General features: G+C 38.6%; 1 protein-coding gene across 2 annotated transcripts; it reads left to right on the top strand.

Annotated features, from left to right (window-relative positions):
* Positions 1–478: 478 nt before the first annotated feature.
* LOC145769417 (alkaline ceramidase 2-like) lies at positions 479–13,450 on the top strand. Of its 2 annotated transcripts, XM_082581055.1 has the most exons (6): positions 479–583; positions 6,248–6,362; positions 7,056–7,197; positions 7,916–8,053; positions 9,039–9,164; positions 9,717–13,450. In XM_082581055.1, exons 1-6 carry the CDS (start codon positions 479–481, stop codon positions 9,898–9,900), a joined length of 810 nt encoding a protein of 269 aa, XP_082437181.1. In that variant the 3' UTR covers positions 9,901–13,450. The 2 variants fall into 2 exon arrangements, with proteins under 2 accessions (XP_082437181.1, XP_082437182.1); XM_082581056.1 differs by lacking the exon at positions 479–583 and having other exon boundaries at positions 6,134–6,362; positions 9,039–9,173.
* Positions 13,451–14,288: the final 838 nt, after the last annotated feature.

The following is a 14,288-nucleotide window of genomic DNA, read 5'->3' on the forward strand; positions in this document are numbered from 1 at the left end:
TAATTCCTGGCTGAGATGTTTGAATGTTTGGTATTGGCAAAACTCGCTCTTTTAATACAGTTTTGTTTTAAATTAGGCAAATTTTTTTTTTAGACTGAAAGCATCATTTGCAAGCATAAAGAGACTGAAAGCATCATTCTCAATATCATGAGGTCACACGCGTGCCAAAGGGGGTGTTGTAACCCCCAAAACCCCCCTTGGCTACGCCGCTGCAATAGGTATAAGTTTGCTCACTAGTGTAGGACGCCATGGTACAGACATGTGGTGTTGAGTTTGGCAAAGAGTGCTGCTGCTATTGTTTAAAATAAATTGCTACCGGTACATAGCCTACCATGACAACAGTAATATGATATCACATCAGAACTATTGTGTACATAGGCCTACTGTACAATCATGCAAAATCTAACTGAACATTCATGTATTGCAGTATCAGATATTAAATGTTGCATGCTGTATTTTTACAATATTTTTCATAACCATGAGCAAACCACTTTGGAACGATTTCATGCCATTGACATCACAAGTGGATTGGTGTGAAAGCAATTATGAAATTATTCCGATTGTAGCTGAATTTTGGAACACAGTAAGTTTTTGTTTTTAACTTTTATATACAGTATGTAATAGAGTCTGTTCAAGTGGACCACCAGTTAATTAAGTTGAACCATTTAATTGGGTCAAATTATGAAAACCAAAGTATAATGAAATATGTGAATTCAAGAAGGGCCCAATTTCCACAAACTTGTTTTCGAGATAAATGCGTTTTAAATATTTTGGTCATTTATTGTTGTGGTGGGACTTTGATTATGATTAGTCTATATGCTGAGATATACTTATAAGAAGCATTACGCCTGAAAATTTCACCTAATGATGATTCTGTGGAGAAACTATGGGAATTTAATTCCCCCAAAATTGGGCCCTTTCACAACTGAACGGAAATGCATGTGCTGCAAAGTTTTTGCAAGTTGCAACTGGTTTTATCAATGAAAAAATGGGCACAGAGCACAAAACAATTGATTAAAATACACAGAACAAGGCAAAACAATAATGCAGCTATGTTTAAGGCGTTTCAAAATCTAATATTTACTCCTCATAGATAGTCAGAGTTTTCTTCGGTCCCACCATGGGCATGTGCGCATTCAATGCTGTCAAATACTATCGTGCTTCTTTTCCAAGATATCGTGCCGGCGATTGAACGTCTTTCACTTTCTGAGGAATTACGAAGCAAGGGCCTGTGTAGGGGAGATCAGTGAAGTACCCAACCAGACTGTACGGTGGCTTTAAAAGCTGAAAACTTTGTGCCAACATGGCATTAATGTCTATAGCCAATTGGCTGTATCTGAGGATTTTAAACTGAGCAACGTTATCAAGTTTAACATATTACAGTTTACTATATTTGCAATCCACCTTTGAACAGACAATTGTATGCTTGCGGCTCATCTTTCTTGCTCTCTGTGTTTAGTAGTTTTTTTGCACCTTGCCTTTCTACCACATTATGTGATCTGTTCAACACCTTTGATGCAGTTAGTTATAATATACAATTGTATTTTATTGAGATGTAGTAAAATTGTATATATATATGTTATTCCTGAAGAGGACATCTTGTGATGTCGAAAATGTTCGATGTTTAATTTGTTGCTTAGTTTTGTGTTTCTGTAAATATAATAAACTGTAATATGTTAAACTTGATAACGTTGCTCGGCTTCGTATGCCTATGGTTCTCAAGAAAAGGCACACATTCTGAGAACATTGATATCACATTCAAGATATTGCCCTTTGTTTCCCTGACCAGTGACCACCACAGTGAGTCAGTGATTGTGAGACACGTGGTGTGGAAAACTGACAGTACTGTGTGTACACTGTACAGTGTAGTAAGAAAAATTTTCAGCTTGATGTCATCACCTTCTGAAACCTGTTTGCTTTTTTTGTCTTTTGGTGTGGTTCCAATTGCTGAAGTTGGGCCCTTCTTGAAATCAATGGAAACATTGAGGGGGTATGTTTCATGTTTAGAATTGAAACATTTGGCCGATTTTGAGATATACATATATAAGTTGGAAGACACTGAAAGAAATCGGAAAAACACAAAAAGTTAAATTTGAAAAAAATAAAATTGGCCTCTTTTTGAGTTCACGTATTCAATTATAAATATGGCTTCTTTGTATTGATTTTGGGTTACAACTATCAGTACCATACTACAGTTCCAATATTGTGTTTCACAATGAATCTGTTATGTTGCAATTCAATTGATTACATTATAATTATGTAGCATGTTACACAATGTATCTTGTGATGAAACTTGCAGTCTCATGCTTAGTAAAATCGTTCAAGTGTTGTATACTAGTGTATAGATTCTTATCCTGAGTAACAATTTTAGCATCACTTTTAATGGTTATTCATGGATGCCATGCGCAGTGGCTCCGAGAGGGGGGGAAGTCGGGCCAGTTTCCCCCCTAGCAAAACATTGTAAAGGAAAAACGAGTAGTTTTTTGTTTTTGCACTTTTGAGGGGGGCCCATTTTTAGTACTAAAGTAAAAATGTACCAACTAAATAATCAACAAATTCTTAAATGAAGTGCGTAGTTCCAAGTATTTCTCATTCATTGTAAATGTCACTCTCGATGCTTCTCATCAAAAACAAATCATTTTCGTGTTAAGGTAGGCGATGTTGAACAGCTTCAAAACGTAAAATCTGAAGCTAAAATGATTTCTGTATCACTGAACGGTTTCGATTGTATTGATAGTTTCAACTTGAAAACTGGTGCTGTTTTAGCTAAGCGGGAACTATTTTTGCTTGACAACTGAACCTTAACTTCAAAATCTGCGTTGGCCAGGCATAGGATGTTGTATCCAACATAAGTTATCTGGGAAAGTTAAAGGTATCATTCCAAGCACGATTAAAGAAAGTAAATCCTGTATATTTTTTGTTTATGGATCATCATCAGTCATTATCTCCGCCTGCAGCAGATTGCGCATCAACATGAGTTATTTGCTTCCAAAAGTGGCGATTTTAAGCCAGCTCGCCCAGTGTCGCCAAGTTGAGTCCGGTCCATGATTGGATGTTGTCTTGCCATCGTTTTGGTTGTCTGCCCCGTTTTCTTTTTCCTTCTACTTTGCCTTCTGTGCAAACTTTGCTGATTCCGAATTGTGATCTTTTAGTGTGGCCAAACAGTTTTAAAACTTTTGATTTTATTAACTTATTGCTGCAATTGGATGTAATTTTGTCATAGTTAAAAGATCTTCTGTTTTCGTGTGGTCAAGTAGCCTTTTGTTGGTCATGCTTCTCATGATGTGATTTTGGAAGGTAGTGAGTTTTTTTCTTTATTTGAGTTTTTTGTTTATGGATGTTGTTGCTTGAATCTAGTTGGAATTCATAGCCTAATGTTGCCTACAGACAGCGTTGTTCAAATGTCTTATCATTTTTGGTGTAATTGATTATCTGTAAGCTTGGGGCATCTTTAAAGTTATAGCCCAGTCAGAGGAAAAATTTTAAAAAATCTAAAGAAAGCTGTCCTATCATCTTGCAAAGAAAATTGACTTCGAGAGGGTAATCAAGGCGTGGTGCAGTCAAACCCAATGCTTTACATCACCCTTCTGCAATTGAAGCTCTAAAGACGTTTCTTAAATGCATCAAGTTGGAACCAACAAGAGCTTGATCGGAAGCTGAGTCAATGCTAAAGTAGCCTCCTACTAGCAGTTTTAAATTTGTGACTGCTTTGTATTATGTGGATTACGGTCCTAAACAAGATTCACTGATGAATTTAATGCAATTAAAGAAAGATGTAATCTAAGTAAGAGAAAGCTGAGAAGAGTAGGCTACTACTCGCAAGCTAAAGTTGCAGTGACAATTGTAAATTTAAAAAAAAATGACTTTGTTTTCCTGAGGATAGAACGCTTTTATAACTCCACTTAACTAGCTGAATCATTCGAAGGAAATGTATTCTATCGTACATTGCAAAGGATTCGATAGTTGTTGGAATTGACAAATGTATGAACAAACTTAAACATATCGACGATGAGTTTGAAGTTCCATGAAAATTTCATCGTATGTCTGTTGTGCAGGTGCGGGGATGTGGGACAAATTTAAACCATTTGTAGGCTACAACAATGACATTTTTCAAGACATTTTGGATGAGTTGGTACTTTTGACAGAAAGTCACACAGCAAACTTCAGCTGAAAACTAGAACGAACCACCCCATAATCTCTACACAAGGAATCATTGATTGCAACTTTCGAAAGATTTTTCCAAATAGTTTTGTTATGATTTTGTTTTGTATTCCGGTAGCTACCTCCAACGGCTGTGCTTTGAGAACGTGGTTTTAGCAATTACTGAAATTTGTAAAGAATTGTTTGCGTTCCAGTTGGCCTATGACTCAAAACCGATTGAAAAGCCTAACTATATTATACATGTTGTGCATCAATTCAGACGTCGCAAAATTTTATCATTTGATGCTATGATCCGTAACTTTGCATTGCAAAAAGTCCAGAAAAGGTTAAATTAAATCAGGGATGTCCAAAGTAAGTTTGAATTAAATCAGGGATGTCCAAAGTCCGGCGCGCGGGCCAACTCCGACCCACGAGACGTTTTGTATGGCCCGTACCTGTTGTTGTACGATGTGTTATTTTTGGCCTGCAGACACACAAAAATCATGTAAATTCAACATGCAGTTTTCAGAAAAATCATTGTGGCTGTTGGCCCGCGAACACTTATTATCAAATCTGCATCGCGTGGGAAAAGTTTGGACACTCCTGAATTAAATGCTTGGTTGAACTATTTTCGTTGCCTGTCGGCCTATTGTGTGTTTACAAAGCTTTCTAGACAAAATAGTTTGCCTCAATGGCATTTTTGCTGCAAATGTAACCCAGTGATTATATATTGATGATTTTTACATTGAACGAAGTTCTTTTCATGCTGAGGAAAGTATGCTAATTTCAGCTTAACACGAACATGCAATGCAATATTTGCTAAAAAATATTATGGGGCCCAATTTTCGTGTTGTTTCCCGACCAGTGCTGATTTCTCTCGGAGGCCCTGGCCATGCGTACAAGTGCACTAGCCTTGGTCTACAGCTCAGCCGAATATGCCTCAGCTGTATGGAACCGCAGCAGACACACAAAAAAGATGGATGTGTGCATTAACGACACCTTGCGCATCATCACTGGCTGTCTCCGCCCCACACCTACTGCTTATCTGCCAACTTTGGCTGGCATTGCTCCTGCTCATGTCCGTAGGGAAGAAGCCTCTCACAAACTGGCTCTACATGCGAGACTCGATCCTCAACACCTTCTCTACAGTCACTCCCAAACAAATGGACCAGTCAGACCTCAACGCCTATCATCAAGGCGTCCATTCCATCGATATGCTACACAACTTGTGGATAAGAACTTCAGCTGCATGGAAACATGGACCCAAGAATGGAACGAGCTGCCACATATCCCTCCCCAGTTTTCAGTTATGCCAGCACTCTCCATCCCTCCTGGAGCAGACCTCTCAAGAAAGGCATGGGTCACATTAAACAGGATCAGATGTGACGTTGGCTGTACTGGAGCTAATCTGTTTAGGTGGGGGTTGCATAATTCGCCGATATGTGTCTGCGGAGCGGTAGAACAAACAATGCAACACATACTCCACGAATGTCCCATCTTACGACCCCCAAGTGGAATCACTGGTATTCGACAACTGGACCCAACTACCGTATCTTGGCTGCACGAGGAGGCATTGCCAATCTAAGCTACTGCAAGTCAAACGAGAGAAGGAGAAGAATGGATGCCATGTTGATTTTGTTTACTTTAAATAAATATATGTAGGCCAAACAATGTTCATGACATAAAACCCAATTAAGTATCATGAATGTACTTCAGCTTATTTATCTTTTGTAGCCAATGGTGATTCACAATGTGATAATTGTTTAAATGTAAATATGATCAACCAATAGTTTGCCTGGAGAGAGGGATTTGGAGAATTGTGATCAGTTGAGAAAATAGTTTTGAGCTCCATACAAGCGAAGGAAACCACTGTTGAATGGAGAGGATATAATGTTGTAGATATCCATCTTTATGTGCATTTGTTTGTTTTTAATATTTTGGGTAAGAATGGGAGAATGTATCATCGCATTAGTTATCCAGGCAGTAAAATCAGTCATTTTTACATTGATTCAACGTCTGCAGACAGACTTTAAAAATGACTGATTTGATGTCTGGGTACCTCTAGCAGCATTGTCAATTGCTGTCTAATTGTTTTCTGTATTTTCAGGTCAGCAATTCGATCTTTTTTGTCATTCCCCCAATGCTTATATACTTGTTTAAGCAGTACTCGAGACAAGTGTGCAGCTGTGTCAATTTGGTTTGGATATTACTTATCATCGTTGGTATGAATTATTCTTTTACAAGCTCATTCCATTATTAGGTATCTGCCTGTTGACAAGTCCGCTGGTTTGTTTTACAATTTTTTTCCCTGGTGGTGAAAATATCATAAAATTAGCATTCTTGCCTGTTGTGTTAATTAATTTTTTGCATGGTGTAAAATGCTACATATTCAGAAACTGACTGTCAGTAAACGTGCAAACGATATAGACTTACACATATCATGCAATGGGCAATTCAGTGGCCTAACACCGAAATGGTGTTGATATTTATTATATGTACGGTACATAATATTTTAAGGCCACACATTCTCTGTTTTTACAAATATTCTATGTGTTACGTGTCTTTGAAGTATTCTGTCTTTTAAGCTTTTCAGTATTCTGTCTTGCAAGTAGTACGTTGTTTTGATTTATATGACGGCAACAGAACTCATTTTTAATGCCACGTGTTGTACAGTATTATACAATTGCAAAAGTGATGTGTCTGCATTTCGGTTCAGTGAAAATATCAATAAAGAAGATATTTTGCCATGTCAACTATAACTGTTGCTGTGCTTCTAAAAAAAACTATTTTATATTATACCAAGTTGCCAGTGTTTGTATTATCGTGAATACTTCAGATACCGCAATGCTCTAGCAATGTATTCCTAAATTCCAATGCTGATTTCGTTTAATATTTAATGCGCTTTTGTACTGTAGGAGCTGGATCTATGTATTTCCACTCTACACTGAGCCTTGTAGGTCAACTGATCGATGAAATAGCAATTCTGTGGGTTTGTCTTGCTGCCTTTGCAGTCTGGCTGCCTACCAAGTATCTCCCAAAACTTTTTCACGATGACAGGTATGTAAAACATCGTGAAATTGATTCAATTTTAATTTATGACTCTTTATACTTTAAAGTAAACACGAAGATTGGCTCTTGTCGTCTCGTCTATTCAACCACCTGGCAATAGCGTAGGTGCCACAAAAAATTAATAAATCGATTGCCATCGTATCGATATTACGAGTACTATAGGCAATTAAGCATTTCAATTAAAAGCATCCCACTAGCTGGAGTTACTGCACAGTGCACATGTTCTGATCTTGAATGAATTACTACATGATAGCATAATTTGTATTGGACCGATTATCGGGGTCATCGAGCTATTTCGCTCCATCATGCACAAATGGGAATAGCTCCATCCACGATCTGTGACTGTGGCAAGGAGAAACAAACTGCAGACCACACCATCTGCAACTGCGTCATCTACCACGTGCCAAATGGTGTGGATTGCCTGCGTGAACTGGATGACGAATCTATTCAGTGGCTGCTCGACACCTGCCCAAACATCTAGACCGAGTCGTCGCCACTGCCCAAGGGTGGTAAAAGGCAGAGCCCCTCGACCCCTGGAGTAGCAAACAAGGTTCAAACGAAGAAGATCGGGGTCGGGCAAAGGGTCGGGGTGGTACAAAGCGGACGTGGTTAATCTATACTTTTCAACAAGGCATTATCTAAGGGAAAAAAATGTTTCTGATAAATTAAGTAAAAGCTTGATCTAGTCTAATTTTATTTTTAATAGAAAGAAATTCCAGACTGCAGTTGGTTGCGTTGCAGCACTGAGCACTTGCCTGGCTCTTGTCAAACCGGAGTTGAACCACTGGTTTCTTTTCATGTTCGGCGTCCCTGGGACAGTGCTGCTGTTTATTGAAGTGAAAAAGTAATCAATAATCATTTATTTTATAGCCTGTGAACATAGCTTTTGCTGGTCAATGTCACGGACCGGCCAATGTTTTTTGAAAGATTACGCAATGTCATTTTGCTATAAAGTACCCACTTGATGTCAATTGACTATGTTTCAGTCGCGATCTTTAAGACGCAATATATACTGTTAATCATTTCAACAGTTTAACATATAGAAGCCTGATAGAAGCCTATGTAAAAGTAAGATATTTTGATGCCACAACGTTGTCATTGTTTCTGCGTTGTCCGACATTACTCATGTTTTGTGCTTGCACGAGACAGCTAAATAGGTTGCTCCCTTGTTCGTCCAATAAGCAATGTTGAACCAATGTATCCAGGTCCAATTTTGCCAACTGCCCAGTTCGCAATAGTCGTTATTATGTTCTTTCAACGTCGTAAAAACGTCGACTTTTGCTAGCTGGGCTTTTCTTTTTTTCTGTTTTAATAATTCGCTCGCCCCAGACAGCAAAATCCGTCATTTTTCGCATAGTGCAAAGTGTAGACGTTAAATCAATGTATAAATGGCGGATTTTGCTGTCTGAGGATGCAATATCTCAAGTTGTTGCTGGCTGAGTACACTCTACTGTATCAGATAGCACAACTGGTCTTTTTGCATTAATTCAACGTCTGACCACATTCAATAGCGTGATGTGCTCTTTTGGTGTAATGTCAACCAAACTATCACCAGGGTTTCAGGCGATAATCCACATTGTTTGTTTGTTTTTCATATCTTTATCCTGCATTGCGGGAAAGCGGACTTGAGCGCTATGCGGACTTGAGCGCTACGCCTTCCGACGTACACCTGACTTTGATTGCGACGATTTGTCAATTAGACAGGGCTGACTATTTCAGGGGACTAGACCAGTCTAGTTACATTGTCCAAAATGTCAAAGGCGTTAAATCAATGTAAAAAATTACCAATTTTTCTATCTGGGATTTTATTGTTTACTAATATTCCCTAGGTGCTCATGTCCGCTCGTAAAACATGTTGGAAAGATGTCAGCCATCTGGTGGACCATCGCTGTCTTGTGTTGGATCGGGGATCGATTCCTCTGTCAAGTGATCCACTTTCCTTTGCACAGTGCATGGTACGGCTGGTACGCGTGACTTGTGTTTTCGTGTTGTATTCCAGTCAACAAATCAATCGTTTTTACATTGATTCAACGTCTGCAGACGTAAAAAGCGATTGATTTGCTTTCTGGTACAGTACCGTGTGTCTTAATTGACTGTTTGCGCCGAGTGGAAGACGTTGCTGAAGTAGATCCACCAGTCAAATGAATATCACAAAACAAGAACATTATTTTTTCACGTTTAGCTTGCCAGAAGGTTCGTTTTCTTTCCTTGCCCCCTCATGTGTTGATGTCCAAATTCTGAAAAAGTCGTTCAACCAACAAATATATTTACATTGAATCTAAGTGAAAATAATAAAAATGGAAAGACTGATTTGCTTGCCAGATAGTTCAGTGCCATTTCACCTTATGATCTGAAAACGCAACAAAAACATGTAATACCTCTCCCTAGAAGTTGCGATTTAGCGACCGAAATATTTCTGATGTGGTATAAAAGAAACATAACTTTAAATCACTATTCTTGTAGTTCCGTTGGTAAAATTTATTACTAAAAGCGTTCAACTTCCGCAGGCACGTTATGGTGTGTTTGGCCTCCTACATGGCTTGCGTGTGCTATGCTTACTTCTACGCTACTTATGAAGTCCCGGAGCAATACCCTCGAATGCGTTTTTGGCCGAACGACCGGCACACTTGGCTCGGAATCCCGTACGTCTCGCTGATGGTCACCGGGGTCAAAGGACACAAGTTTTTGTAATGCGATTCATTGAATTGTTTGTTATATGTCAACCTTTGGTGTTCAGTTGAATGTTTTTTTTTTGGTAACCGCTGTAGTTTGCACCATCAGCTTTTGTTTTGATTTTTTCCATTTGTTTCATTGAATCTTTTTTGTCCTTTTATGGTTGATCCCAGTCATCAACAACTGGCCTTTTGCATGACATAAACACTCACGGTTTTCAAACCATTTAAATTGGGAAGCTTTTGTTACATAGAGTCGTCGTCTTTCAAACCTTTTCATTTTATCAGGAGCAGATATAAACTCTAATCCCCAGCCTACAACTCAATTTCTATATTGATATAACGTCTGCAGACGTTGAATTTATGTAACAAAGGACTGATATGCTCGATGGAATACTTCCCTTACAGTAAAATGACGGATTTACTGTCTGGGTTACGAATGGATAAGCATCGGGCATATAATCATATGCATAAAATAAATAGTAATGTATTGTACAGTGGTGGCATTGTGCTTATTGTATTTTGTCTTTTTCAATTTACTATGTGCTTTTTATTCATGTTCTGAATGTCTCTCTTTTGTACACAAAATTATGTTATCATTGCATCGGACTATCCACTATCCAGTCAATAGGGTACAAGGCTATAACTCCAATGCAAGCGCTTGCCAGAAGAGCAGAATCAGTCATTTTTACATTGATTCAGCGTCTGCAGACATAGAATCAATGTAAAAATGACTGACTTTGCTGTCTGGGTCTATGTTATTTGTATGACGTGCCCATAAATGTTGCTTCACAATTGAAATTTTTGTCATCACTGACTGATACAATGAAAAAGCGTTCACCTACCCAGAACGATCGTATTTCATCGTTGGTTAAACGTCTTTTTACGACAAATTAGTGTTAAAGCGATTTTTTTTAAACACCTTATGTCGAAAATGTAATTCATAACGTCACTATTGCCCACAGTAGACAGCAATCGATCGCCTTCAACAAAGTAAAAATAAATTTCTGCACCCTAAAACTAGTACCGTGAAAAAATGTCAAAGATACTTTTGCCAAGATATTTACTGCCAAGCTCGTTTGTTCTTGTTTGTTCTGAGCCGACGTTTTGTTGCACAATGTTTTGCATAGAAGTCGGCTACAACTGAAATCGTATGCTTTTTGATTCGTGAGAACTTACCTCACAAACAGGTCGACTTCTGGTCGTCTAAAAATGGTTTTGAATAATTTGGGGATACTGAATCGTCCCCAAATTACGGTGTTCTTGAAATTGGAGGGTGAAAGCGGTTTAAAATGATCAAACGTCCCATATATATAAATAAGGTGATATTTCCGAGTCTGTTAAAACTGTAACCGTCATGTTACCTGATTGTAAGGTGTAAGTTTATTGCGGGGCAATGTATAAAGTTTGTTGAAAAATACTGTAGAGCAGGAGTGTGCATTGCGCAACCTTTCTGACTGCCAGGCCAAATATGCGTACCCGGGATAGACCGCTGGCCAAACTTGCGTTTCTCATCGACTAGTATGTTTCATGGTTGTTGCCTCATGGACGAAACACGTGTTTATCGCTGTCAATTCTTGTTACACTCGACTGCCGAGAAACACAATAATTTTTTTCATTTCAGAGTATTTGTACCGCAGGCCGCAGCCACATGCTTCCGCTTCGCGGGCCGCAAGTTGCACATATCTGTTGTAGAGCCTGTGCAGTGTGTACTGTGTATACCACCATACCAGCTTTGTAGCTTAAAACTGCACTGGCGAGTTTTCCTGTTTCTAGTTCGTAAAATGTTTAACTTTGTTTTTGTCATTGCGATTGTATTCGTCAACACCTTTTCCAGATACATTTAGTTTTACGTAGAGTTTCCCCACAAAAAACATTATCTTCTATTTGCATATTGCTAGCACAGCACTTTGTTTTGTTTTTTATTATTAATGTTTAGAGATGTACCGATATATCGGTATCGGTGATATCGGCCATGTTTTGAGTATCGGTATCGGCATCGGTATCGGCAAAATTTGGCCGATACTGTGGCCGATACTAAACATGTAAAAAAATGCGTTTGCTGCGGATTTTCTGCAGAAGCAAAGATATAGATTTTTTAAAGTAATAACTAACGTCACATTGATGTAGAAAAATAACAACCTGTTCAAATTTTTGATACTTCACACTCCCATGACTTCATGCGCGCACCTTTTGGCATTGTTTGCTTACAGTGATTCTTTCACTCAAACACAACGTTTTGTTTCAGCAGTTTTGCGTTGTTCGATTCTTAAGTTGTGAAGGAGACTCAATTTCTCCAATATTTATCATTTGTGTTTCTTTTTTACTCTCAACAGAGGATAAAACCAGGCCAAGACTACCCAAGTAGAAAAAATGTATAATTTTGCATCGTTTTTACGTTGCTAAACGTTAAATAATAAATATTGGTATCGGTACATCTCTATTAATGTTATTTTTGTTTTACTGAAGTGTTTGAATTGTTATCTCAGATTTTTTTTAAGTTTTCTTTTTACAGTAACTTAGTTCAAGCCATGCGTGGTGATTCTGAATGGTATCTTTTACATTACATTGTCGGCAGCCGTGGCCGAGTGGTTAGCGCGTTGGGCTTGCAGTCGAGAGCCTGCATGTTCGACTCCAGCCACCCGCACTTGCTGTTGTTTCTCTGGGCAAGAAACTTTATGATAATTGCCTCCACCTAGTGATCGATTTCGAGTAATGGGTAGTACCAAATTTAAGTCATAAGTAGAGTAGACAACCGGAAACAGACATTGCCGTCGGCTGCATCGTGGGTCAGGTGTATGTCGGAAGGCGAACACCGATGCATAGCGCCCAAGTCCGCTTTCCCGCAATGCAGGATAAAGATAAACAAACAAACATTGGCTACATTTTCACTATTGTTTATAATTCTTTCATCCGAAAAGGACTTCACAACTGTAGCCTATTTCGAAAACTTTACAGAAGTGTGGGTTTTTGATGCAGCATAAGATTAACGGTTGGAATAGTTCATCTTCTTCGATAGTAGGCCATGAAGTTTTCGTTTGTTGATTTTTCTGCGAGCTTCACTGCATGTAAGCAACAAAGCACATCCTAAAGTTACTGCAGTGGTGTACCAGTTTAACAATCCATGGGAGGGCTTGATTTTAATTTATGGAACGTAGTCAACTGGCTCTCTAGCTTGTAGTTTTGACATATTTCTGATACTGTTTAAGTTATACGTTCACTACATTTGCAACCGATCGCTTGAATTCGCTTGTGTCGATAGTCTGTGACATGAATTAGTGGTGCGATACTGATCAGCCCATACTCATGGGCGAAACACGTATCTATCGCCGTCAATTCTTGTTACGCTCCGTTCATTGACGCACTCAGTTATTCAATATTGGAGTTCCCTTGCTAAATATTTTCAACTTAAAACTCAATAACTTACTTTGGTCACAAGCACGTTTTAACGTTCGCGTTTTGTCGCTTCTACCTTTTTCTCGACCTTTGCTATGTTGACGTGCATTGTTTTTGATATGATGGTCAGAAATAAAAACAACTGAACTGAAATTAAATTTACATTTTGATTGCTTGGTTTTGTGCTTACCAGTATTTTTTAAAGTCATACTAAATGAAAAACCTGACTTGGCGATTGTACACGTTCTTTGTGTGTAACATGCTACCAGTACCATAAAACGATTTTCAATAAAATTTTGCCCCATTGCGGTCTGACCACCATTCCGCGAGCGTTTCGTCAGAGCTTTCAAAACCGGAATGGGCGTGAGCAGCGAAGCGTGCGATTATACAGTCTACGTCACCAGCGACTAGCAATTAGCTGATCGGGCTTCAAATGGCAGATCTTGGTCTCCAAACAGTAAACCAGCCTCTTTTACATAGATTCAACGTATTCAGGCCTTCAATCAATGTAAAAAAACAAGTTATTGAAGGCAAACTCCACAAAGGCATGTGAAACAATTTCAGCTAGGCAATTCAGCAGGCGTGGAGTAATCAGCATTTTTTACATGGATTTAACGTGTCCAGACCTTGAATCAATGTGAAAATTCTTGGAACGCAACACGTTTGAACTTTTCAAGCCTACGCGCGAAAAGACTTGATATTGCTACTGCTAGTCGCTGGTGACGTAATTGTTTCCACTTTTTTTTGGTTATTTTGCAAAAAATAAAAGAAACATTGGACTTTGCGCCATTGAAAACAATTTTTTTTCAGTAATTTTTTATGAAATGTATTCTTGAGTGTTCTGTTTACGCATTTTAATGCTTAATTTCCGTTTGAAAATTTCATGTAGTAGGCCTTTAAGTAACTTTAAAGTGGCCAGGTATGGACGATAGATACTAAAAGTGCCGTTCTGATATTATGTAACGCTCTCATATCAACCTGTGCAGTGCGATATGAAGGTTGTGACCCCCC

Source organism: Aplidium turbinatum, chromosome 4 (assembly GCF_918807975.1).
Source record: "Aplidium turbinatum chromosome 4, kaAplTurb1.1, whole genome shotgun sequence".
NCBI classification, from domain to species: Eukaryota; Metazoa; Chordata; class Ascidiacea; order Aplousobranchia; family Polyclinidae; genus Aplidium; species Aplidium turbinatum.